Below are 25,507 nucleotides of genomic sequence, written 5' to 3' on the forward strand. Positions count from 1 at the left end.
GCAGATCTGGCAGTCGAGAAGCGCAGGAAAGGAAAAGTGTTAGAAACCAGAACTGGCAAGCTCACTGTCTTCTCTGCCTCCTCCAGGATCCACGCACATCCTCACCCCACAGAAACTGCTGGACACGCTGAAGAAACTGAATAAAACAGATGAAGAAATAAGCAGTTAAAAAAATAAGTCGCCCCTCCAAACACGCCCCATCCCACAGCGGTCCACAGCGTCCCACCACCGCCCGCCTCAGTTCTTTGCGTCCGTTGCCTCCCCAGCCCTGCACGCCCTGGCCGGCACTGTTGCCGCTGCGTTCTCGTGTTCAGTGATGCCCTCTTCTTGTTTGAAACAAAAGAAAATAATGCATTGTGTTTTTTTAAAAGAGTATCTTACATATGTATCCGGAAAGGAGAAGTTCATGTGCAGTTGGTGTGCAGCAGGAGAAGTTTCTGGACTGTTAGGATGAATGGACGCCTCCTCCCCGTTATTTAAGATTTGTGACCTTGTACATAACCCTGGGTGACATGTGCACATTGCTTGGGTATGGAACGGTAGAAATTTGGGTGTTTTTAAAACCTTGTTTGGGGTTGTTCCTGTCCTCGTTGAGAATCATAGAGATGTCTGTGTTCTTGGAGTATTTCACACTGAGGACTAATCTGTTATCTTCATTCCAGTCTCTACCCCTCAGGGCCTGCTCTCATCCAAATAACCTGGGAGGTGACAATCGGGACATCTCAGGAGGTCCGAGGTGGAACAGACCTCTTTGCCTTTCCCAGTGTCTCAGGCCCCCAGTGGTGTGGCTGTGGGTGGAGGCTGGGGTGTCTGCACGAAGCCAGGCCAGCGTCTTCCTCCACAGCCCGTAACTGCCTCCTCCCCGGCCTGTGTCCACAGTGCGGGGATCCTGAGGGAAGTCCTCCAGTCTAAGTCACAGTGCCCCGACAGGTGAGAAGCAAACTCCCGCTGGGAGCCTCCATCTCTTTGGAAAAACAGTCCGGAGCCTGTGGCCCAGGCCCTTCTGTCCCCAGGCATCACCCCAACAGCTCATTTTCCCTAGTCAGCCTTCGTTCAAGGGTCAGGAATGAACCAGAACAGATGGGTTCTGGAGGTGCCTGAACAGAGGGCTGGGGCTGTGGAGAAGGTTCTTGGCCCATTGGATTCACACAGACCCTGTACCCTCTCGGCAAGAATCTTCAGTCAGATTATCCTCAGTTTCAGATACTTCATAATACCTTATTTTGTGTCGTGTGGGGTCATACATCATCGTGTTTGTAAGAGAAGATGGTCATTTTATTCTCTGTATAAAACTTAGCTCTAAAGCAGAAACTAAAGCAGCAAATGCAGGAAAGGCTGTCTCGCCATCCTCAAGGCTCAGCAGCTCTCATTCTCCAGTGGTGAGCACACCATTTGTCCTGCTGCTGTTGTGAAATATAACAGTGGAAGTCACAAAAATGTCCCCTGCCCAGCCCCCTCGCCGCCCTTGACCTCCTGCAAGCCATGTGTGTATTACTCGTCTAGTGATGTCCTCGCAAAGTGCTGTACACGAGCTCGGCGCCGCCTCCACCTCCCTTTCAGAGCCTGCCCCCCGCCCTCTCCGCTCGCTGCATTGTGGTGTTCTCTTCTCAAGGCTTTGAAATCTCCCCTTGCACTGAGATTAGTCGTCAGATCTCTCCCCGTCTCCCTCCCAACTTATACGACCTGATTTCCTTAGGACAGAACCGCAGGCACCTGCTCCGGGTGTCGTACTCCCGCTGCTTGTTCTGTCCCCTCCCTCGGGCCAAACAGTGCTCATGCTTCAGGACCTTGTTTGTCAAAGATGTTGGTTTCCCTTTCTCTGTTATTTATATGAAAATAATTTATCAAAAGGATATTTTAAAAAAGCTAGTCTGTCTTGAAACTTGTTTACCCTAAAATTATCAGAATCTCAGTGTTTGAAAGTATTGAAGCACAAACATATATCATCTCTGTACCATTCTGTACTAAAGCACTTGAGTCTAATAAATAAAGAAATCAGCACCCCTTCCCGGTATCCAGGGGCCTGTAGTCTGGCTTTCCTTTGGGCAACAGAAGGAGAAAGCTTTTACAGTGGTTCGTCACAGAGGAGGCGGCCACCCCGAGCTGTGGCATGGTCAAGTCAGGTCCCCATGGCTTGCATTAAATCTGTAGCTGCCTCGCATTGGGGACTAGCCATGGAACTTGTCTTGGGCCTCTAGCTGCAACAGGACGCTGCCTAGAGATGAGGCCATTCTTCCATCGCGTTTCTCCTTATCTAGAATGCCTGCCTCCCTCCTTCCCTCCCTCCCTCCCTCCCTCCTTCCCTCCCTTCCTTCCTTCCTTCCTTGTTGGAATTACAGGCACCCACCACCGTGTCCAGCTAATTTTTGTATTTTTAGTAGACATGGGGTTTTGCCATGTTGGTCAGGCTGGTCTTGAACTCCTGACCTCAGGTGATCTGCCCGCCTCAGCCTTAGAATGCTTTTCTAATGCAGACACTGCGGGGCTCCATCTTTGCAGATGCTCCCTCTCCAATCATGTGGTGCCTGTGTATTTAGGGCACGCAGTGAGGTCACTGCACCAGCATTACGCCTCTCCTCTGCTCCTGCTGCTGCACTGCCCACCCTACGTGTACAATGAACTTCTCTCCAGGATGGAAGCTGGTGCGTGTCCTGCTTGTCTTGGAACCTGCTCATGACCTGAGAAGACTGTGATGAGGTGGGCCCAGCTCTCAGCGTGGACCCTAGGTGAGGGTTGAGGCCACAGAGGAAACTCGCTAGAATGCTGGGCGCAGGGGAGTGAGACCCTTTGTAGGGACTTCTGTCTCTACCTCTTTTTCCCCATCATTCTCGTTCTGATCCTGATCTCCTTTACGGCACTGAGAAAGCTACCAACTCGACGGCAGTGGGTGGAATTTGCACCACCATAGCCTGCTATAGTCTGGTGAGACATGTCTCAAACGGAGGTAACAACCATTGACTGACCATGCCAGGCCCGTCACATACTTGCCTGTTAGGCAGATCCTCTCCCATTCTACAGACGAGGAAGCTGAGGCTCAGAGAGATGCAGAAATTCAGAAAGCTCACTCCCCTGACACCCATTGTCTTGTTGTTGTTTTGAGACTGGGTCTCACTCCCTTGCCCAGGCTGGAGTGCAGTAGCCCAATCACGGCTCATTGCAGCCTTGACCTCCCGAGCTCAGGTGATCCTCCCACCTCAGCCTCTCGAGTAACTGAAACCACAGAACCACAGGCACGTGCCACCATGCCCAGCTAATTTTTGTATTTTTCTGGAGAGACAAAGAGTCTTATTGTGTTGCCCAGGCTGGTCTTGAACTCCTAGGCTCAAACGATTGGCCTGCCTCAGCCTCCCAAACTGCTGGGATTACAGGTGTGAGCCACTGGGGCCCCCGTTATCTTTATCATTAGTTAGTTCACCAGCAAACAGGTTTTGGAACGAGATCCAAGATTGGAATTTTAAAAATTCTAAATTGTTCTAAGCCAAATTTACATTGAAGCAAAAGCAGCACTGTTTGCTGCTTCCTGGGATCATCTGTCCCTCCAAGCTCATGGGAGTGGTTTTCTAGTATCTCCCTGGTTGTTTCTGAAGTCTTCTGTCCCAGCTTTCGTCACCTCTGTCCATTCCACCCCTTCACTGCCACCCAAGAGCAAATGAGTGTGGTCCTTTAGGTTCTGGGCCAAAGCCCTGGTCCTTCTGTTACCAGCAGAGATGGAACCCACAGGCTAAAAAGTCTCCAATGGTGTTAAATATCCCTGGAGGAGCAGGGAGCTCCAAAACAACCCAAAGCACCAACTGAGCCATTCTAAAGCCACGCCTGTGAGCTGCAGCCAGGCACTGTGCCTTTCCGGAGGCCCTGGTCCAGGCTGTGGGGCTCAGCAGAGACTGCCAGGGGCCCGTACACCCGCCTCGGAATGACACCAGGCATTTGTTCCTGAGGAAGCAGAAGGCCAGAGTGGTTAGGCGCACAGACTTTAGCATCAGCACACCTGGGTTAAATCCACCCTTGGCCTCTTTCCACATGATCCTGACAGGTGACTCTGTTCCCTCCTGTACTGCCCGTGGAGGCGGGAAGCTGAGCCCAGCTCCCAGGAAACAGTGAGGGCTCAGCCATTGATGATGATGATGGTGATGATGAGTCCAAGCCAAGCCTGGGGAGAAAAGAATAAATAGTCTCATAAATTTAAAAAAGCCCAATGCTCATCAACAAGAGAACAGATAAACTGTATATTCACCCAGTGGTGAGTTTAAGGCAGTTAAAAATGCATGACACACAGTTGCATATATCCACATGAATAGATCTCAGACACTTGACAGTGAGTGAAAAGAGCACAGCATGGGAGGATACAGACAGGATGGTGCATTTATATAAAGCTTCAATGTTGCAGGCTGAAAGAGTGAGGGTCGTGATGAACTCAGTATCCTGGAGCCTATATGAGTAAACAGCAAACTGTTCTCATAAATGCAGAATGTTGGCAAACTGACAAACTGCGTCTGCCGCCCAGAAGGAATGCAGAGGGCAGTCATGCCCTAAGCACAGTTTTCTTGTGATTAGGTGCATCTGAAGCCTGTTAGCAATAATGTGAACCTGTGATCAATTAAGCAGCTGACCAGTCATTACCTCCTCCTCCCTGCTCTTTCTACCCCGTAAATACGAAGGGCTGTAGAAGCTCAGAGCTGCTGCTTTTGCTCACTAGCAGGGAGCCTTCTTCCCCCGACCACTTCTTTAAAACAGTTTAAGTTTTCATTTCTGCGTTCATCCTCCTTCATTCAGTCCCATAGTAACCATGGCAAACCACAGCACTTCAGAACCTCATAAAAAGCACCCTATATTGCTTGTGGATACATATGTTGTAAATGTGTGAAAACACATGTGGAAATAACAAATACCGAAGTCAGGATAGTGACTGGCCAGGGGGAAGGGATGGTTATTATTGTTGTCTTATATCCTCAATTTCAAATGAGCCACGGGCTTAAAAGCGCTTCACTGAATTATAAAAAAAAAAGTATTAATACAATCATTCTGACTGTGGTTATACATTAAGGCCAGGCACAGTGGCTCATACCTGTAATCCCAACACTTTGGGAGGCTGAGGAGGGCGAATCACTTGAGCCCGGGAGTTTGAGACCAGCCTGGACAACATGGTGAAATCCTGTCTCTACAAAAAATTAAAAAATGACCCTGACATGGTGGCATGTGCCTGTAGTCCCAGTTACTCAGGAGGCTGAGGTGGGAGGATCACCTGAGCCCAGGAGTTCAAGGCTGCAGTGAGTTGTGATTGTGCCACTGCACTCCAGCTGGGACAACAGCAAGACCCTGTCTCTAAATAAATAAATAATACATGGCACTTATTATGTGCCAGGCACTGAGTGCTTTATATGTGACTTGCTGAATCTTCTCAACAACTCTACAAGTTAGGTGCCATTATCAGCCCTACTTACATATGGGGAAGCAAAACCACACAGAGACAAAGCAACTTGGCTAGGGCCCTCCAGTTAGTACATGGCAAAGACTAGATTTAAACACAGCCGTCTGACTACAGAGCCCTCCACTATCAGAAAAACATTATCAGCTGGGTGCGGTGGCTCAGGCCTGTTAATCCCAGCACTTTGGGAGGCCGAGGAGGGTGGATCACTTGAGGTCAGGAGTTCAAAACCAGCCTGGCCAACATGGTGAAACCCCGTCTCTACTAAAAATACAAAAAAAAATTAGCCGGGCGCGGTGGCTCAAGCCTGTAATCCCAGCACTTTGGGAGGCCGAGACGGGTGGATCACGAGGTCAGGAGATCGAGACCATCCTGGCTAACACGGTGAAACCCCGTCTCTACTAAAAAATACAAAAAACTAGCCGGGCGAGCTGGCGGGCGCCTGTAGTCCCAGCTACTCAGGAGGCTGAGGCAGGAGAATGGCGTGAACCTGGGAGGCGGAGCTTGCAGTGAGCTGAGATCCGGCCACTGCACTCCAGCCTGGGTGACAGAGCAAGACTCCGTCTCAAAAAAAAAAAAAAAAAATATTAGCTGGGCATGGTGGTGGACACCTGTAATCCCAGCTACTTGGGAAGCTGACGCAGGAGAATCACTTGACCCCGGGAGGCAGAGGTTGCAGTGAACCAAGACTGTGCCATTGCACTCCAGCCTGGGGAACAGAGCGAGACTCCATTGCAAAAAAGAAAGAAAACAGTCTCGGTATAAGCAGACAGTGGGATTCCAGTGTGAATACAGAGTGTGAGTCTGTATAGGCTGGAACAAATGACTCGTGAAGGATGATTTTACACAAGCAACAAAAAAGAAGAAAAAGAATGGAAATAAAGTGGTACAATAAAAATTGGATTTTCCTGGGCCAGTGAGTTATACCTGCCTAGTCCCCTGTGCATTACCTGTTATAAAAGAACATTGTCAAAGAGTGGATGAACACACTGAAATATTTTAGTTATTTCAGTTATTTCAATCAAATATTTCCATCAATTTCAAATGAAGCACAGTAACCTAGTCCATAAGCCAAGCACATTTTTCCAGACCAAGCACTAAAGAATACATTCTAGAATGAAATTGATGTATTCCATTGCTAAAGGTTGGGAAGAAACCCAAACTACAGAGACAGTGATCTGAGTTAACGCTCCTTGGAGTACAAAGTGGCACCAACTGTTGCCAAGAAGCTTGTAAAAGCAGCTACTGCTGGCCGGGTGTAGTGGCTCATGCCTGTAATTCCAGCACTCTGGGAGGTTGAGGTGGGCGGATCACCTGAGGTCAGGAGCTCAAGACCAGCCTGGCCAACATGGTGAAACCCCCATCTCTACAAAAAATATGACCTCCAGCATCCTTTGAGCAGATGACACTGTTGGCTGGTGGGGAGTGTCCGTGGCAGACTATGTAGAAGGATGCTGTCAACACTTGTGGTCCCTCTTACAACTGGGTTGAATGGTGTGAAGCAGGATTTGAGTCTCCTCCTGGTGGGAGCGCTGCCTCTTTATGAAGGGGAAGTGCTCAGATAGTGCTTGCTCTGTTTATCATTAAAATCGCGTGCTCGGATGACACCAAAAGCACAGACAAAACAAGAATAGGTAAATTGTTCTACTTCAAAATTTAAAACTACAATCAAAGGACACAATCTGCATGGTGAAAAAGGCAGTCTCAGAGTATGAAAAACTGTTTGCAAATCACATATCTGATAAGGGGCTAATATCCAGATCCAAGAACTCCTATACTCAACAACAAAAAACAATCTGACTTAAAAATGGGCAGAAGTTGGGCATGGTGGCGTGCACCTGTAGTCCTAACTACTCGGGAGGCTGAGGGGGCAGGATGGTTTGAGCCCAGGAGTTTGAGACCAGCCCAAGCAACACAGCAAGACCCCGAATCTATTTAAAAATAAATGAAATCGCCGGGCGCGGTGGCTCAAGCCTGTAATCCCAGCACTTTGGGAGGCCGAGACGGGTGGATCACGAGGTCAGGAGATCAAGACCATCCTGGCTAACACGGTGAAACCCCGTCTCTACTAAAAAATACAAAAAACTAGCCGGGCAAGGTGGCGGGCGCCTGTAGTCCCAGCTACTCGGGAGGCTGAGGCAGGAGAATGGCGTAAACCCAGGAGGCGGAGCTTGCAGTGAGCTGAGATCCGGCCACTGCACTCCAGCCTGGGCGACAGAGCCAGACTCCGTCTCCAAAATAAATAAATAAATAAATGAAATCAAAACCAGAAAAAAATGGGCAAAGGATTTGAATAGCCATTTCTCTAAATAAATTATACAAATGGCAAATAAACACACAAAAAGATGCTCAACTTCACTAATCATTAGGGAAACGCAAGTCAAAACCACAATGAAATACTACCTCATACCTATTAGAATGGCTACTAGAAAAAGAAAAAACAGGCTGGGCACGGTGGCTCATGTCTGTAATCCCACACTTTGAGAGGCCAAGGAGAGCAGATTGCGTAAGCCCAGGAGTTCACGGCCAGCCTGGACAACATAGTGAGACCTCATCTCTACAAAAAAAGTAAAAGAGCCAGGCGCAGTGGCTCACGCCTGTAATCCTAGCACTTTGGGAGGCCGAGGCGGGAGGATCACGAGGTCTGGAGATCGAGACCATCCTGGCTAACACGGTGAAACCCCGTCTCTACTAAAAATACAGAAAATTAGCCGGGCGTTGTGGCAGGCGCCCATAGTCCCAGCTACTTGGGAGGCTGAGGCAGGAGAATGGCGTGAACCTAGGAGGAGGAGCTTGCAGTGAGCCGAGATCGTGCCACTGCACTCCAGCCTGGGCGGCAGAGCGAGACTGTCTCCAAAAAAAAAAAAAAAAAAAAAAAAGTAAAAGAAAAATTAGCCAGTCATGGTGGCACATGCCTGTAACCCCAACTACTTGGGAGGCTCGCTTGAGCCCGGGAGATCAAGGCTGCAGTGAGCCATGATTGCACCACAGCACTCCAGCCTGCGCAACAGAGACCCTGTCTCAAAAAATAAAAACGGGTGGGGCAAATTCCTACCTATTCTCTCTGAAGCACGTGTGCCCCTCCCTATGGATATAGAATCCCTGGATCTAGTGGGTAATGGTATGGGGATCCACTACCTTCTCTGTTTCTAAGAAAAAACGACAAAAAAAGAAGGGATGGGTTAAAGGTCCTGAATTAGCCGCCCCTGGAGCTGTCCCTGTCCCAGCAGCGGCTTCCCACAAGACCAACTTTTTTTTTTTTTTTCTTTTTCTTTTTTTGAGACGGAGTCTCACCCAGGCTATAGTGCAGTGGTGTGATCTCGGCTCACTGCAACCTCTACCTCCCGGGTTCAAGCGATCCTCCTTCCTTAGCCTCCGGAGTAGCTGGGACTACAGGCTAATTTTTGTATTTTTAGTAGAGATGGGGTTTCACCATGTTTGCCAGGCTGGTCTCGAACTCATGACCTAAAGTCATCCGCCCGCCTCGGCCTCCCAAAGTGCTGGCATTATAGGTGTGAACCACCGCGCCCGGCCAAGGACAACTTCTTGGTGTTCCACAGAAGCCAAAATGCCCGGGGAACGCCCGGCGCTGCGGCAAGGGTGGGACTCCACCCGGAGCTGCCGCGAGGGCGCCTTCTGCCCCGCCGCCGGCGCTCCCCTCAACCAACGCGGAAACGACACTCTAGGCCGAGACACTGTGAGCAAGGAAAAGGCCGCCACCCGACACCGGTCACGCGGCGGATCAGACGCGGCCTCGGGACTGAGCTTGGGGAGGCCGGGCTTCCGGGGCTAGTGAGCGTCTGCTAGCCGGGATGTTTAGGGATTGGTCGTCTCTGGCCCTGGAGGCGGGGTTCCTGGAGTAAGACGGTTGCCGATTGGCTGGCTTTCCCAGGCGGGGTTGTGAAGTGTTGGTCATTCTGTCTGGGTGCTGGGTTAGGCAGTAGGAATACTAAAATTGGAACCAATGACACGCAGATTGGTGAAGCGTTCCATATTTTGTCCATGTGATACCCTAAAGTAGGATGAAAGACTGTGCTGAGCAAAATAAAATGGGCTATCAGGGGGAAAAAAAAGAACTGGTTCTGGGAGTTAGCTGTTACCAGAAAAGTCTCTTCCTAGGAGAACAGGCACTGTTAATTCTGTGTTTATTGCATAATGGTTACCAGATGGGCTATGGAGTTGAGCTTGGGATTTGACTCCTGACTTCCCTGTGTGACCTGGAGAAGTTACTTAACCTCAATTTTCACATCAACATAATGGGAATAATATAAGTGCCTCCAGAGACCGAGGCGGGCGGATCACTTGAGGCCAGAAGTTCGAGGCTGGCCTTGCCAACATGGTGAAGCCCCGTCTCTACTAAAAATACAAACACTAGCCGGTTGTGGTGCACTCCAGCCTGGGCAGCAGAGCAAGACTGTCTCAAAAAAATAATAAAGTCAAATAAAAATAAAGCAACTTGGAACCTGCACTTCTGCTGCTGATCAGATAATGCACTGCTCCTTCTCCGGTCTAGGAAGCTTATGTGTTAGGGTGTCTCTCTGTCCCCCTCTTGCCTGCTCCCTCCTTCTCTCAGCTGCAGCTTCTCTGGCCTTCATTAAACTTGAGTTATTTTTCTTGCCTTAGGGCCTGCGCTGTCTTTCCACCTCCCACCCACACCCCTTATGGGCAGCATCTCCTCCTCCAAGCCTAGCGCCTCCATGATGGGGGCTCTTCCTGGCTCCTCCTCGTGCTTTTGGAGCTCTCTGTACCTTTCCTCTGTCGACTAAAAATGAAATCAGCCCTTCACCGACTGAATGGAGCCCCTCTTGGCTAAGGAACCCCAGAAAAACCTTAAAAACAGTTCCCGGCCATGATGAGATGGGGGGTCAGACATGCCTCATGAGGCCCCTCCGTCTTACAGTTTAGAAACAACTGACCAGCATTCACGTTAAAATAGAAATCATAAGACTGGCAGAACAGACTCTTTATGGCAATACAGTGTCAAATTATAAACAGGACCTCGGGCCATGGCAGGTGAGGGTTAAGTCACACACTCCACACTTGCCACAAGCTTTTCTTTTTCTCTAGCAGCTAAACAAGCTCTAGATGGCCTGGAGATAAGCAATATTAAAACAATTACAATTCGCCCAGCTCCCAGAGGCTGAGGGACTGACCACCTGTTCCACCAGCCGTAACTACAGCTTTCATTGGACAAAAGGCTGATCTCAGCAACTTTCTCCAGATAAGACCATGGACTGGCTCTGGCCAGTTTACAGCGATTGTGCACTTGCATGGCCTCATTTTCTGAAAAGTCCTTTTGACGAATAGAGCCTAATTATAATATATTTAAATGTCAAGTCTCCACCCCAAAGTAAACATGGGTCGAATGGTACATGCATGTTTGTTTGATATGCATGTGTTGAACTACCTTCATGAATATTCATAGCCCCTCCTACAATCTGCTGAATATGTACGTTTGGCCAACCCATTCAGCATCAAGCTCCTACCCCAACCTCTCCTCCTATCTGTCTCTGGTCTTGGCTGGAGGCACGCTTCCCAGCCTGTGGGATGACCACCTTGCAGGCTGTAACCTCCTCTAAAGGAGTCTCCTCTCCTTTCCCAAATTTATAAATCATGTGATTTTTTTCAAGTTAACATATCATAGTACCAAATCACAGGTGTAATTCTGCTACTTGTGTTCACATCTGATTGACATCTTCCCCAACACACAGAGGGCCATTCACTTTAATAAGGGCATAGGAGCAGGGATCTATTCGTTGAATAAAGAAAGGGAATGAATGAATGAATCAATTAATCAATGAATGAAGGCACTTAATCAAGACTCAGCTGTTTGCCAGACAGGCTCCAGTCCAAGGATCGGGAGTACTTGACCGGCTGAAGAAAGTGCTCTTCCTCTCAGAGCTGATGAACCTGAACGTTTCAGTCATTTTCCTGCTAAAGTGCCCAGTCTACTTGAAATCTTTAAAAATTGGCGTGTTTGGGCCGGGCGCGGTGGCTCACGCCTGTAATCCCAGCACTTTGGGAGGCCGAGATGGTCAGATCACCTGAGGCCAGGAGTTCAAGACCAGCCTGACCAACATGGAGAAATACCGTCTCTACTAAAAATACAAAATTAGCCAGGTGTGGTGGCACGTGCCTATAATCCCAGCTACTCGGGAGGCTGAGGCAGGAGAATTGCTTGAACCTGGTAGGCAGAGGTTGCAGTGAGCCAAGATCGCACCATTGCACTCCAGCCTGGGCAACAAGAGTGAAACTCCATCTCAAAAAAAAAAAAAAAAAAATTGGCATGTTTGGCTAGGCATGGCGGCTCATGCCTGTAATCTCATGACACTTTGAGAAGCCGAGGCAGGAGGATCACGGGAGCCCAGGAGTTGGAGACCAGACTGGGCAACACAAGGAGACCCCCATCTCTAAAAAAAATTTTTTTTTTAAATAGCCAGAGGTAGGCCAGGCGCGCTGGCTCATGCCTGTAATCCCAGCACTTTGGGAGGCTGAGGCGGGAGGATCATGAGGTCAGGAGATCAAGACCATCCTGGCTAACACAGTGAAACCCTGTCTCTACTAAAAATACAAAAAATTAGCCGTGCGTAGTGGTGGGCGCCTGTAGTCCCAGCTACTCGGGAGGCTGAGGCAGGAGAATGGCGTGAACCCAGGAGGTGCAGCTTGCAGTGAGCCAAGATTGCACCACTGCACTCCAGGCTGGGCAACAGAGCAAGACTCTGTCTCAAAAAAAAAAAAAAAAAAGCCGGAGGTGGTGCATGCACCTGTAATCCCAGCTACCAGGGATGGAGGTGGGAATGGGGAATCACTTGAGCCCAGGAGATCAAGGCTGCAGTGAACTGTGGTTGTGCCACTGCACTCCACCCTGGGAGATAGAGTGAGACCCTGTCTCAAAAAACAAATAAACAATAAAAACTGGCGTGTTTGTGTCATCTAAATTGACAAATCATCATCATGATTATTGTCACCACAACCATTTGTTGTGAACTCATCAGGTGCCAGGTGCTGGGCTTTTGACATGAGCCTGTGACATTGTGACATGCTTTGCCAACATTCGTCATTATTTGTCTTTTTCTTTTTCTTTCTTGAGACAGTGTCTTGCTCTGTCACCCAGGCTGGAGTGCAGTGGCACCATCTCAGCTCACTGCAACCTCTGCCTCCTGGATTCAAACGATTCTCCTGCCTCAGCCTCCCAAGTAGCTGGGACTACAGACATGTGCCACCACGCCTGGCTAATTTTTTTTGTATTTTTAGTAGAGACAGGGTTTTGCCATGTCGGCCAGACTGGTCTCAAACTCCTGACCTCAGGTGATCCACCCGCCTCGGCCTCCCAAAGTGCTGGGATGACAGGCGTGAGCTGCTGCGTCCAGCTGAAAGTCACTTTGAAACAACCAATCCACTTTTTGTTCTGTTTCTGCTTTTGTCAGCCTCCGCTATCACACCAACCTCCTCTGTTCAGCTCATCGGGACACTCATTCTATTGCCCAATTCTAGAATAACAAATAAAAGCCCATTCAGCCTAGGTGCTGTGGCTGAGATGATGCCACTGCACTCCAGCCTGGGTGACAGAGCAAGACTCAGAGAAGAAAGAAAAGAGAAGAGAAAGAAAAGAGAAGAGAAAGAAGAAGAGAAGAGAAAGAAGAAGAGAAGAGAAGAGAAGAGAAGAGAAGAGAAGAGAAGAGAAGAGAAGAGAAGAGAAGAGAAGAGAAGAGAAGAGAAGAGAAGAGAGGAGAGGAGGGGAGGGGAGGGGAGGGGAGGGGAGGGGAGGGGAGGGGAGGGGAGGGGAGGGGAGGGGAGGGGAGGGGAGGGGAGGAAAGAGAAAGAGAAAGAAAGAAGGGAAGGAGAGAAAGAGAGAGAGAAGAGAGAGAGGAGAGAGAGAGAGAAAGAGAGAGGGAAAGAGAGAGAAAGAGAGAGGGAAAGAGAAAGAGAAAGAAAGTGTCAATTACGATATTTAAACTGATCGGTTGTAATTCTGTCAGCCTTTAGACATGGATTTTTCGAAGCTGTGACCGGAAGTCAAATCCCCTCGGCAGAGTGACAGAGCTCTTTGTTCTCTTCCCCTGCCTCTTCCCCCAGAGCAAAAACCCACGCGCCATGGCGCCCAAACTGGGGGAGGGACCTACTTTTCCTAAGTCACACCCTGCTCTATAAGTGGGTGCCAGGGGGTGGCAGCCACTGATATTCTCAGCTGGTCTCGCCCCGCCTGGTGTGAAAAAGCCTCCATCCTATGAGCTAGCTGGAGTTGGGCCAGCAGGGCCCAAGCGCTCTCAACCTGCGGCACCTGGAGAAGAGCGTCCACGCTGCAGGTGGGCCTTGTGGGAAAGTTCTCCCTGCTGCACCTGCTTGCGATAGAGATTCTGCAACACAGGGATGGGCAGGGAGGGGTGGGGTGCTGCGTAAAAAAAGGCCAGCAGCCTTCCCCTCCCACAGCGAAATGAAGAGCCAGACTAGGGGCTGGGAGAAGAGCCTGTCTTTTTGACCACACCTGCCTAGAGTATAACACCCCAGGTAAAACTTCCACGACACAGAGCTGGGGGGTCAGGGGGAGAAATGGTGTTTTTCTAACACCAAGTATTTGTTACTTTCACACCAATGATCTGATACCAGCTGGGTGTCCAACATGTGAGAGTAAGTAAAATTTAAAAGCTGGCCGGGTGCAGTGGATCATGCCTGTAATCCCAGCACTCTGGGAGGCCAAGGTGGGCAGATCACTTGAGGTCAGGAGTTTGAGACCACCCTGGGCAACATGATGAAACTCCATCTCCACCAAAAAATTTTTAAAAATTAGCCAGGTATGGTGGTGCATGTGTGTAGTCCCCAGCTACTTGGGAGGCTGAGGCAGGAGAATCGCTTGAACCCAGGAGGCAGAGGTTACGAGCCGAGACCGTACCACTGCACTCCAGCTTGGGCAACAGAACGAGACTCTGTCTCAAAAAACAAAAAAAAAAAAGAAAAGAAAAAAATGTAAAAGCTGTTGGAACCCCAAAACCGCTTTAAGCCTTGAGAGAGATGTGATTGTGATGTGGGTCACAGAGCCTGTTCTGCAGATCTGCCTCTTAGACTAGAGCTTAACCCTCTTCCCCATTGTTCCCGTTCTGTAAATGACGAGGAAAGACCAGAGACCGGAACTCCCCTCCCCATCACTGACCTTGTTGTAAATTAACTACCTCCTTTATTGCCCTGTACCTAACTCAGACCAGATGGTGGTATGAACAGAGACCCTGTGGCACGATCATAACTCACTGCAGCCTCGAACTCCCAGGCTCAAACAATCCTCCCACCTCAGCCTCCTGAGTAACTGGGACTACAGGCGTATGCCACCATGCCTGTTTTATTTTTTTAGAGATGGGGGTCTTGCTATATTGCCCAGGCTGGTCTTGAACTCCTGGCCTTAAGTGATCCTCCCACCTTGGCCTCTGAAAGTGCTGGGATTATAGGCATGAACCAGTGCACCTGGCCAAGGGCATGTTTAATGATGCCTGGCCTCCCTGCCTCCCTAGGGCCTAGGTTTCTTCTCTCCAAAGCCTCCCAGAGGTGACAGTGCCCCAGGTCACTGTCCACTGTCCTTGGCCGGTGCTGCAGTCTGCATGGCTTTGTGCACTGCCTGCCTCCCCTCAGAAGATCCAGCTCCTGCGGGGCTGCTGACTTTGTGTCTCACAGCTCCAGCAGCTCTGGGCCCATCCGTCTCAGTCCCCAGGAGACTACGGAAGGCAGCTGCAGAAACGATAATGAGACAGTGCCCCTGTTGGCAAGTAGCGGCCTAGGGTCCAAAGTAGGGAGCTTTGGGGAGAGTCTCCAAGCGAGCTCCAGGAAGTGCTCTCCCTCCAACCCGCAGCGTCCCCTCCCTGCCTCCACCAGGAAGGCTGGCCGAGAAGTTCAGCTCATCCCTCTTGCCACGTGGTGCTGACGAAGGCGAGGAGGGCAGGTGTCCAAGCTGACACCCTCTGTGGGTTCCAGGCTGCCCGAGGGGCCGTGGGTCCCCATCAGGCTGGGAATTCAGAGCTAACCCCTGCGATGGGCCTGGGGAAAAGAGAATAGAAATGGGGGAGGCACAGGGAGGCCCCCAGTCAGCTGGGAGCACCGTGGGAATTTTTGCCCACCTAGGCTCTGCAGGAGCAGCTGTTCAGGTGGGGGAGGGGGCAATGTCCAGCAGGAGCAAGGGCATCGCGTTGGGCTGGAAGGGCACTGGGCCAGGCCTCCCCTCCTCTCCCCCCAAGGCCTGGGCAGCCAGAGCTCCCTCACTGCGGTGAGTGCACTCAGGCTGAGGCCTGTGCAGAAGCGTGGGGGTCTCTTCCCTCTGCCAGTCACATTTTTACCCTCCCAGGGCTGCCCTGCCTGCAGGGAACAGGCACCCTGGGAAGGGCAGACCACCACAGGTGGGGTCCAGGGGTGCTGGAAATTCCAGGAGCTGCCTGCCTATCACACAAAGTGGGCGGGAGCTTCATGGGCCAGCACTCACTAAGTGCCCCCAGCATCCCTGGACCGTATCCCTGCGCAGGGAACTGTTACAACTTTACAGATGAGATCTTGCGAGCTCTTTCACAGAGCAAGGTTCAGGCCATTGGCCCAAGGACTCACTGGAGGTCAGACAGAGCCCAAATGTGAGCCCAGTTTTTTCCAACCAATCACTTCTCTGACCTTTCTCATCGCCAATAGTAAAAACGCCCCCACCTCCCTGTGCTTCTGACCCCTCACCGTGCCCCCAAGTTCTCCTCATCCCCCCGCCCCACCCCAAGGGTCCTACAACTCGTGAGATCTAGTCGCTCCAAGAAACCATATTTGCTGAAATGCCACTGCCATTCCCCTTGGCTACTGTCAGAGTTTTTCAGGGTGGTGCTACAGCCATCTCTTGCTAAGTGCCAAGCACTGGGACGACAGGGATGGAAAGGACCTGCCCACTGCCCCAGGGAGTGAGTGCCTGGGCTGGTGAGGAACACAGGCAGGCACACAGGCATGGCTGGCTGAGATCGGGGCTGGGGATGGAGCTCATAGAGGCACCCAGCTGCCGGCCAGGGCCCCATCAGTTGGACCCCCTACCGCACCCACGCCAGGACACTGTCACCCCAGGCCAAAGCTGCAGAACAGGCTTTGTGTGCCCGAGGTTAGTGTCTGATCAGCACAAAGGACAGGATGGCGATTTCCAGGGCCCTGACCCACATGAACATTCCCCATGGCGCTTATTTCCACGTGGGGGAAAGAGGGGTGTCCCCAGAAGCCCAAAAAGTTGCCTGGGAGCCAGGCATCCTGCCTGCCGTGGCCTGGGACTCCTGGGCCCTCAGTGATGCATCTGCCTTGGAGTGGGACCTGGTACTGGCGCCCAGCAGGAACAGGGCAGGGTCCCTTTAAGCCCAGCCTCACTCCCTCGGCCTGTTGCTATGTACGGGACCAGCTTCCTTAGCAACCACCTGGCCTCTTCCTGGGGCTTGGAGCCCTGGTTGCCATCAGCCATGGCTCCCAAAAAGAGTGTGAGCAAGGCAGGCAAGGAGCTTGAAGTCAAGAAGAAGAAAGGCAGCAAGAAGGAGCCGGTGGTGGCCGTGGAGCCGCCTCTGGCCAAGGAGACGAAGGAGTTCTACCACATCCAGATCCGAGACCTGGAGGACCGGCTGGCCCGGTATGTGGGCTGGCAGGCAGGAGTCTGGTGCCCTGGGTCAGAAGCCCATGCCCAGGTGGTCCCTGTGTGGATTTGGCCAAGGGGCCCTAGGCCTGTGTTCTGACCTCCCCTGGGATGTCCAGACCCCATCCCGTTTCCTTATTTCCTCATACGTACCTTTGGGAGGTTTCAAGATTTTAAGGGTAAATGGATTTCCCCACCTTCCAGCTCCTAGAACCCTGGGTCCACGATGCTAACTCGTGGCCCCGCCCCAGGCAATCCCCACTTCCCCCTGCCTCACTCCTGCCCCGTGGGATCACAGGCTTTACGAAAGGGTAGAAACAGCCCTCTGGCGGGCGGGTGGACCCCCTGGTCCCACTTCCACTGACTCACCCAGCACATGAGCCCAGTTGTTTCTCCATGCTGGGCCTCAGTTTCCCCAAATGTAAGTGGGGAAGGTTGATTCCCCCTCCATGGATGTGACATTCTATTCTAGAGCCAGTTTTGTGTGTGACATGGTGGTGGGGGGAGATCCTCTAACTCTTCATTCAGAGCCATGTTCACCTGCCCATCATTTTCTTATGTTACAACCAGTTTCCTCCCAGTTGTGAGGCACCAGCCCCAGTCTCAGGGTGACCTTAAAAGACAAACCAGTAGGTGGCAGCTCTTCCCCAGGTGACTGATGCTGTGGGTAACCACAGCTAATGCTGAGTCCCTCATGGTGCCAGGCAGGCCACATACTGGTGCCCACTGAGTCCTCATAGCAGTCTTACTAGAGAGGTCAGATGTCATTCCCATTGCACAGATGGGGAAGACTGAGGCTCAGAGAAGGGAAGTCACCCCCAGGAAGAGGAGGCACCAGGATGGGAGCCCTGGCCTCCTGACTCCCCTATGCAAGACTTCTTCCTCAGCCCACACCCCTGAAATGCTCTGTGTGCAGTCACTATTTGAAAGATGTTGGTCAACTAAATTGTGACGCAAAACAACTTTCCAGGCCAGGCACGGTGGCTCACGCCTGTGATCCCACCACTTTGGGAGGCCAAGGTGGGCAGATCACCAGGTCAGGAGTTCGAGACCAACCTGACCGACATGGTGAAGCCCCATCTCTACTAAAAATACAAAAATTAGCCAGGCATGGTGGCGTGCGCCTGTAATACCAGCTACTCAGGAGGCTGAGGCAGGAGAATCACTTGAACCCGGGAGGCGGAGGTTGCAGTGAACCGAGATTGTGCCACTGCACTCCAACTTGGGTGACAGATCAAGACTCCGTCTCAAAAAATAAATAAATAAATAAATAAATAAATGTTAAAAAAAAAAAAACTTTCCAAGTAACTTCGGTTATTCTATTGAAAACCAGTAAACTGGTTATGTAATGCTGATTAAAATTAACATACTTCCCTTGAAGTTCACAAACTTCCCTTGAGCTGAGACATCAGGTAGAATGTATTCAAGGCAAATGTATTTAACAGAGTTATTGGGTGCTTACTATTTGCCAAGCTGTCTGCCAGGCCCTGAGAATACAGAGGTGGAGGAGAGGGACATGTTCTTAGGTTTTGACCACCCAGTGGGACAAGGGCCAACTTACAGGAGAGCACCAAAGAGAGGGTCACAAATACGGCTCAGGGCCAAGAAGGGTCCACTGAGAAGAAAACACCAGGGTTACTGGATGGAAAAAGGTAAGGGAGATGCCAGGTACAAAGACTTGGGATTGGAAAGTGTGGAAGAGTTATGGAGGGATGCAGAGCTGGCTGACTGCAGCAGGCATTGTGGCTAAGAGCCTTGATTCTGGGGGTCAGACTGACTCAGGTTCAAGTCCTGGCTTTGCCACTTACAAACTCAGAGTTCCTTTATCCTTCTGAGCCTCAGTTTCCTCATCTGTCCAGTAGGTATAAAATCATCATAGTATCTACATTCTTATAGGTTGTTGTAACGATTTAACAAACACACTGCACGCCTGCTATGTGCCAGGCACAGGTGTTGGGGACATACTTGTGAACATAACAAGGCTCTGCCCTCATGGAGTTTGCATTCTAGTGATGTAATGAAAATAACATGCTAAGCACAGGCATTGGCTGCGGTCATGACTGTTGGATCAGGGGGCATAGTGGGAGATGAGGCTGGATTCTGATCACAAGGAATCTCAAAAGCCCCTTTGCAGGACAGGGGGTCCAGGAGAGTGGGCCCAGCTGCAACGGAGGCCTGGCTTGCCCAGCCTGACCCCTGGACCACGGCCCCGCCCCCGCCCCCGCCCCAGGTACCAGCGGAAGTGGGATGAGCTGGCTGTGCAGGAGAAGCTGTTCCGCCAGGAGTTCGAGCAGCTGGCCAATAACAAGAAGGAGATTGTGGCCTTCCTCAAGCGCACGCTCAACCAGCAGGTGGATGAGATCACAGACCTCAACGAGCAGCTCCAGAACTTGCAGCTAGCCAAGGAGATGGAGAAGGATGCCTTTGAGGCGCAGCTAGCCCAGGTGCGCCATGAGTTCCAGGAGACCAAGGACCAGCTCACCACGGAGAACATCATCCTTGGTGAGGAGGGGACTGGCTGGCAAGCCTGCAGCACACATCCCAGCTCTATCACTGACCCTGTTTCTCACCTGGGAAACAGGGATAATAGCCACGTGCTGCTTGGCACGCACTGTCTTTCTTAATTGTCCCAGCAATCCTGCGAAGCTGGAAACATCCCCCAACCAGTTTGTAGACAAGGAAGCACCTCAAAAGGTGAAGTGTCGTGACCAAGGTCCCCCAGTTGGCAAGGGTTTGAGGCTCAAATGTCAGACGGCATTAGAACCTAGCCCAGAGAATATATACAGTCCAGCTGCCGGTTGGGCGTGGTGGCCTACGCCTGTAAACCCTGTGCTTTAGGAGGCCAAGGCAGGAGGACTGCTTGAGCGCAGGAGCTAGAGACAAGCCTAGGCAACATAGCAAGACTCCATCTCTACCAAAAAAAAAAAAATACAAAAATTAGCCAGGTGTGGTGGTGCACGTATGTAGTCCCAGCTACTTGGGAGGCTGAGGTGGGAGGATCTCTTGAGCCTGGGAGGTTGAGGCTGCAGTGAGCTGTGATTGTGCCACTGCACTCTAGCCTGAGTGACAGAGTAAGATTCTGTTTTAAAAAAAAAAAAAAATACAGTTGTTGTTGTCAGTCACTTTCATGAGAGTATCAAGGAAGGCTTCCTGAAGGAGGTGGAACCTGAACAAAACTTCCTAAGATTCATGGAGGGGTGGAGGGAGGGCAACCCAGATGAAGGCAGTAAAGGTGACAGGGCCACGAAGTGTAGGTGGGGGATGGTAGACCTGCCCCACTGAGACCGCACAGGGCACACAGGAAGGGACAGGGACCTAAGGGCCATCTTTAAGGTCCTCGCCAGGCCCTGTCCTCTGAGGCAGCCCCTTATTGGGCCTTGTGCCCTGTGACGGCCAGGGGGGAAGCTGGCAGCCCTGGAGGAGTTCCGGCTGCAGAAAGAGGAGGTCACGGACAAGTTTACGTTGCTGGAGGAGCAGGTGCGGAAGCAGGAGAATGAGTTCAGGGACTATGCGTACAACCTGGAGAAGAAGTCGGTGCTGGACAAGGACAGGTGGGCAAGCGGGGCACCCTTTGGGGCCTTTGGAGCCTTCATCCCTGGGACCACGAACATCCTAGTCTTCAGGCCCCAGCTTCTAACTGGGGCGTTAGATGGGGTAACTGACCCCTGCCCCCACAACCTGCTACTCCTTGGAATCCCAGCTGGTGATTATGAAGGGGTGGGAGAAAGGGAATAAGCTCCCAACTGCAGTCCTCACGCTGGCATTGGAGACTTCCTTTTGCCACGTACTGGGATTAAATCATGTTTACTTAATAGGGGAAGAGTACAGTGAAATGGTACCAATTACAAAGGTCCAGAGGATCTACAGGGAAAGCCTCCTGCCTATAGCCCCAACCCTCCCTGGGAGAGAGTATGCTGGTGTTTAACAGCCCTAGGTGTTCTGGGAACCTCACAGAGGAAAGGGTGTGCCCAGGGCTTGTGCCCGCTCTGTCTGACCCCTTCTCTCCCACCTTTCTGGCCAGACTGAGGAAAGAAATCATCCAACGCGTGAACCTCGTGGCCAGTGAGTTCCACAAGGTGACCACGAACCGGATGTGGGAGACAACGAAGCGGGCCATCAAAGAGAACAACGGCATTACCCTGCAGATGGCCAGGGTCTCCCAGCAAGGCATGAAGCTGCTGCAGGAGAATGAGCAGCTCAAGGGAAGCCAGGGCAATCTGTGCAAACAGCTGGAGCTGCTGGAGAACACCCAGAAGGTCATGGCCAGGCACAAAAGAGGCCACCAGAAGGTACGCCTGCAGGCCTCAGTACAGGGCATTTGGCATACAAGGCAGGAGGCCGCCCTGGGGGCCCTGCAGGGAAAGTCAAGTCAGGAGGGAGGGAGGCAGCAGAGAGAGGACTGGGCCTCCTGTGGGGGCTGCAGGGCGCTGGGCCTAGCTCTGGATTGTATTTACTTAAAACCCCCATAACTTATGGAAGCAGAGCCCAGTCCTGGAGAGCTCACTGGTCACTCTGCACGGGGGAGCAGGGGAGGCCTGGCTGTGTCCGCAACTCGGGGACAGGGCTGGCTGAGGGCATGGCCACCTGTCCGCACCCGCAGATTATCCTCATGCTGACCAAGAAATGCCAGGAGCAGCAGCAGGACACCAAGGAGGCCGAGGAGCTGCGCCTCCTGCTGAGCCAGTTGGAGCAGAGATCCCTGCAGCTGCAGGTGGACAACCAGGCACTGAAGTGCGTATGGCCCGTGGAGGGGTGGGTGGTGGGTGGCGGGTGAAGGCTGGGGCCAAGCTCCGACCCAGCTCTTTCTGATCTCACGACCCAGGCTTCCCCTCTCTAGAGGAGCCTGCCAGACAGGCTGAGGACTTGGGGCTGGATGGGGGCCCCTCTGGGCTTGGAGAGAAATGGCAGGGCCCCTGGCCCCAGGTGGCGCCAGTCCTGGGGAAGGGGGAAGGCTGTTGACTCATCCCAGTTGGGGTCCAGGAGCCAGAGAGACCAGCTGAGCTTGCAGCTGGGGCAGCAGCAGGGGGATCTGCAGCGGCTACAGCAGGAACTGGCTAATGAGCAGAAGGTTCGGGCCAGCCTGGAGGCGGCCCTGGTCCAGGCCACCTCCTTCCTCCAGAACATTCTGCAGGTGAGCAGAAGGGAGGGAGGGAGGGCGCAAGGGGGCGGGGGAGTGAGCCCAAGATGTAAGCTGCTTGCAGAGAAGAGGCTGCCTCAGGATCAGAGGCCCCTCTTTTCCCTGAGAGCCTCCTGGAAAGTCTGTCCTTCGCTGATTCTGGCCTTCAAAGATCCCTCCAAGGTCTTAAAGGAGCTGGATTCCTTCTCTGAGGCTCTGAAAGGTCTCAGGCCTCAGTCTTCCCGACTGGAGAATGGGTATCCCACCAGGGAAAACTTCGTGGAAACGGGGCAATGAGGTTGGAGGTTCCTGGAGGAGGGTGGGTACTGGGGCCACTGTGGGCCTGCTGCCACCCCACCCTCACCAACAGATGCACCCCGATGAAGAGGACAGCGACTTCGACGTGACATTCCAGCTATGGCACAAGGAGATGCTACAGCAACTGCTGGTCATGCTCAGCGCCACTGTGGTCCCGAGACCCCAGAAGGCTGTCTGTCCCCACCCGGAGTCACAGTCCCATGGCCCACCCAAGGAGAGGTGAACAAGTGGCCCTGTGTGGCCTCAGAGGCGGTCATAGAGAGCAGGGCAAAGGCATGCAGCCATGGGGACAGTGCTCGGCTCACCCTGGGCCAGAAACCTGGCTCGTGGAAGGCTCTGTGACCCTTGGTCCCCTCCCCACAGCCGGCCCAGCAACCAGCTGCCCAGGACTGGGTCTCTGCTGCCGCAGCTCTCTGACATCACCCACTACCAGCCGGGGGATCTAGGCCTGGTACCTCGCCAGGCCCACATCCCACCCAACCCCCAGGACCTCAGGCTGCTGTCATATATCACCCGTGTGGGGACCTTCCGGGCACATAGCAGCCCTGAGGTGAGGGTGCTAGGGGCCCCAGTTAGCCAGTCCTGGGAGCAAACTGAGGCTCTGCCAGGCCACAGCTGTGTGGTCCTGGGGATGTAACCAGACCTCTCTGACCCTTCCCATCTGTAAAATGGGCTGAAGAAAGGGGTGGCCAAGCCTCAGTGGGCCAAGGCATGCCCACACATGCCCTGGGAGGGGGGTTGGCTGGACCCTGTTGTTCCCCCCGACCAGCAGAGCGGGATCCCCCTGAAGAGGCCTCAGCTTCCAAGCTAGCATCTTTTTTTTTTTTTTTTTTTTTCTTTTTGAGACGGAGTCTCACTCTGTCACCCAGGCTGGAATGCAGTGCCGCAATCTCAGCTCATGGCAGTCTCAGCTCATGGCAACCTCTGCCTCCCGGGTTCAAGTGATTCTCCTGCCTCAGCCTCCCGAGTAGCTGGGATTACAGGCGTGCGCCACCACGCCCGGCTAATTTTTGTATTTTTAGTAGAGATGGGGTTTCACCATGTTGGCCAGGCTGGTCTCGAACTCCTGAGGTCAAGCAATCCCCCAGCTTCGGCCTCCTAAAGTGCTGGGATTACAGGCGTGAGCCACTGCGCCAGGCCTCCAAGCCAGCATCTTTAATCTTACAGATACGTGCCCCTGCTTCTCTAAAAAGGCTCAAAACGTTTAGTCTTCCTGAAGTTCCCCTACGTTCCAAATAGGACACAGAGAGAAGAACCTACTTCAGAAATGGACTGGTCCAGTCACAGTCACCCCCACTTTAATCCGCAGGCAGCCTGGAACAGTCTAGAGGACAGTTGTATAAAAAGTAGATACCAAGGCTGGCATGGCAGCTCTGTGGCCCTGGCTGGGTTGGTGGGTACTACAGTCAGACGGGCAGCCATGGCCACTGGTGTCACGGCCCCAATGAGGGCCCCTGGCTTCGCTCACGAATGTGGTCCAAGATCAGGTCGGTGGCTCGATCCAGCAACAGAGGCAGCAGCTCCTGCTCAGCAGGGGAGAAGCAGCCCAGCACATGGGCCTGTACCGCCTCAGGGTGTGTCGGGCGCCCGATGCCCACCCGCAGCCTTGGCATTGCCTGTGGGAGAGCCAGAGAGGCCCAGGAAGCTTTGGCGAGGTGCTGGGGGACCCCTGGCCCACCCGACCCAGTTGCACAACAAAAGGTTAGACTCACATTGGAGTTGAGGCAGCTAATGCAGGAACGGACTCCATTGTGGCCCCTTCAAGGGATATGGGAGGGGCAGTTAGTGCCTCCCTGGGGCAATGTCCTTCCACCCCTCCCTGCCCCGGCTGGGTCAGAGCAGCCCATTTCCTGTGGAGACTGGGTCAGCAGCCCTACTCCACCCCAACTGGGAGGCCTGAAGCCCTATCCCAACCCTGACCATCTCAGGACCTCACCTGGCACTGCCCCCCAGCTTCAGAGCCAGTCTCCCCAGGGGCTTGTCCAGCTCATCATGCACCAGGTACACTTCCTCGGCAGTCAGCCCAAACAGCTCCGCTTAGCACAGGGAAACGGCAGCCCTGGTTACTGCCCATCTGCCCAGAGGGTCACTGTCCAGACTCCCACGATAAGGGGCCACAACTAATCAATCCCACTTCACATATAAAGAAACGGAGGCCCCCACAAGTACCCAAGGCCATGCAGCAACTGGAGCTCAACAGGTACTCGGGGGTGAACCCGCGGATCTGTCACAGCCAGTCCCGCTCTGGCCCCTGCACTCCCACCCTCACCCCCCACCCCCTCGGCCGGCCCGCCCGTCCCTGGCGCGCTCAACTCACCAGCCCGGGCCACGCTGCGCCCGTTGGCGTTCATAAGCCGCCGTGGCCGGAGCAGGACCAGCTGGGCATCCCCCAGCGGGGCCAGGGCGAGGTCGGCGGCACAGTGCCGGTCGCGCGTCCAACTCTCCGCCACACCCAGCCGCCGCGCCAGCTGCCCCAACACCGCCATGCCTACGCTGTGTCGCGTGCCAGGCAGTCCGGGATTCCCCAGGCCAGCCACCTGCGGGCGGCACCAGGGAAACTGAGGCCCAACAACTCTCGCCACCCCCGACCTCACAGCGTCCCGTGGGCTCCAAAGCAGAGGAGCGGAAACGCAGAGCAACGCTGCAGTGGGGAAGGGGCGCGAAGAAAGGGCCCAGAAACCCGACCCCCGAGAACACCAGAAGGTTGGGCAGGCAGGGCGCCCTAGTGCAGGAACGGAGCTTCTGGAAGTTTGGAGCCCGTCGAGCACCGGACCCACCAGTTAAGAAAACATAGCAGCAATTTGGGGGCACTCGGCTTCCGGGACATAATGGCTGAACTGAAGCTAGGGACCGGGAGCCCCTACGTCGCCGCCCCACGCCACTCACCATCCACCGCTTCCCCGGGGGCCGAGGCTCCAAAACGCATCGGCTCATGGCTCGACTCAGCCACTGTCCGGCGCCCAAAAAGCCGCGCGGCCTCATGCTGCCCCCATTCCCGGCCCGGACACCACCCCCTGACGTCATCACCCCGCAGCAG

The 25,507-nt window shown here is 53.0% G+C and overlaps 3 protein-coding genes across 7 annotated transcripts in view; 2 read left to right on the forward strand and 1 right to left on the reverse strand.

The window, feature by feature from the left end:
- Window positions 1–2,013, forward strand: part of LOC105463950 (syntaxin binding protein 1) — an 81,264-nt gene extending 79,251 nt beyond the window's left edge. For both annotated transcript variants that reach the window (XM_011711438.2, XM_011711439.2), the window contains one exon: window positions 87–2,013. Coding sequence is in view for 1 of the 2 variants with exons in the window: in XM_011711439.2 (XP_011709741.1) it covers window positions 87–169 (83 nt within the window). In the remaining variant the exon portion in view is untranslated. The remainder of the gene's footprint in view (window positions 1–86) is intronic.
- A 305-nt stretch (window positions 2,014–2,318) lies between these two features.
- Window positions 2,319–25,494, reverse strand: LOC105463953 (peptidyl-tRNA hydrolase 1 homolog). Of its 4 annotated transcripts, XM_011711447.3 has the most exons (5): window positions 25,357–25,494; window positions 24,788–25,007; window positions 24,407–24,506; window positions 24,183–24,228; window positions 23,752–24,086 (listed from the first exon to the last, which is right to left on the reverse strand). In XM_011711447.3, the coding sequence occupies exons 1-5, from the start codon at window positions 25,492–25,494 to the stop codon at window positions 23,904–23,906; spliced, it is 687 nt and encodes a 228-aa protein (XP_011709749.1). In that variant the 3' UTR covers window positions 23,752–23,903. The 4 variants fall into 4 exon arrangements, with proteins under 4 accessions (XP_070934471.1, XP_011709749.1, XP_024643177.1 ...); XM_024787409.2 differs by lacking the exon at window positions 24,407–24,506; XM_024787410.2 differs by lacking the exon at window positions 24,183–24,228.
- LOC105463954 (cilia and flagella associated protein 157) lies at window positions 16,813–23,828 on the forward strand. The gene is made up of 9 exons (XM_011711448.3): window positions 16,813–17,033; window positions 19,267–19,538; window positions 20,434–20,587; window positions 21,058–21,325; window positions 21,637–21,767; window positions 22,017–22,167; window positions 22,523–22,689; window positions 22,834–23,020; window positions 23,638–23,828. The coding sequence occupies exons 1-9, from the start codon at window positions 16,870–16,872 to the stop codon at window positions 23,707–23,709; spliced, it is 1,566 nt and encodes a 521-aa protein (XP_011709750.2). The 5' UTR covers window positions 16,813–16,869; the 3' UTR covers window positions 23,710–23,828.
- Window positions 25,495–25,507: the final 13 nt, after the last annotated feature.

This window comes from Macaca nemestrina, chromosome 14 (assembly GCF_043159975.1).
Source record: "Macaca nemestrina isolate mMacNem1 chromosome 14, mMacNem.hap1, whole genome shotgun sequence".
In the NCBI taxonomy this organism is placed as follows: Eukaryota; Metazoa; Chordata; class Mammalia; order Primates; family Cercopithecidae; genus Macaca; species Macaca nemestrina.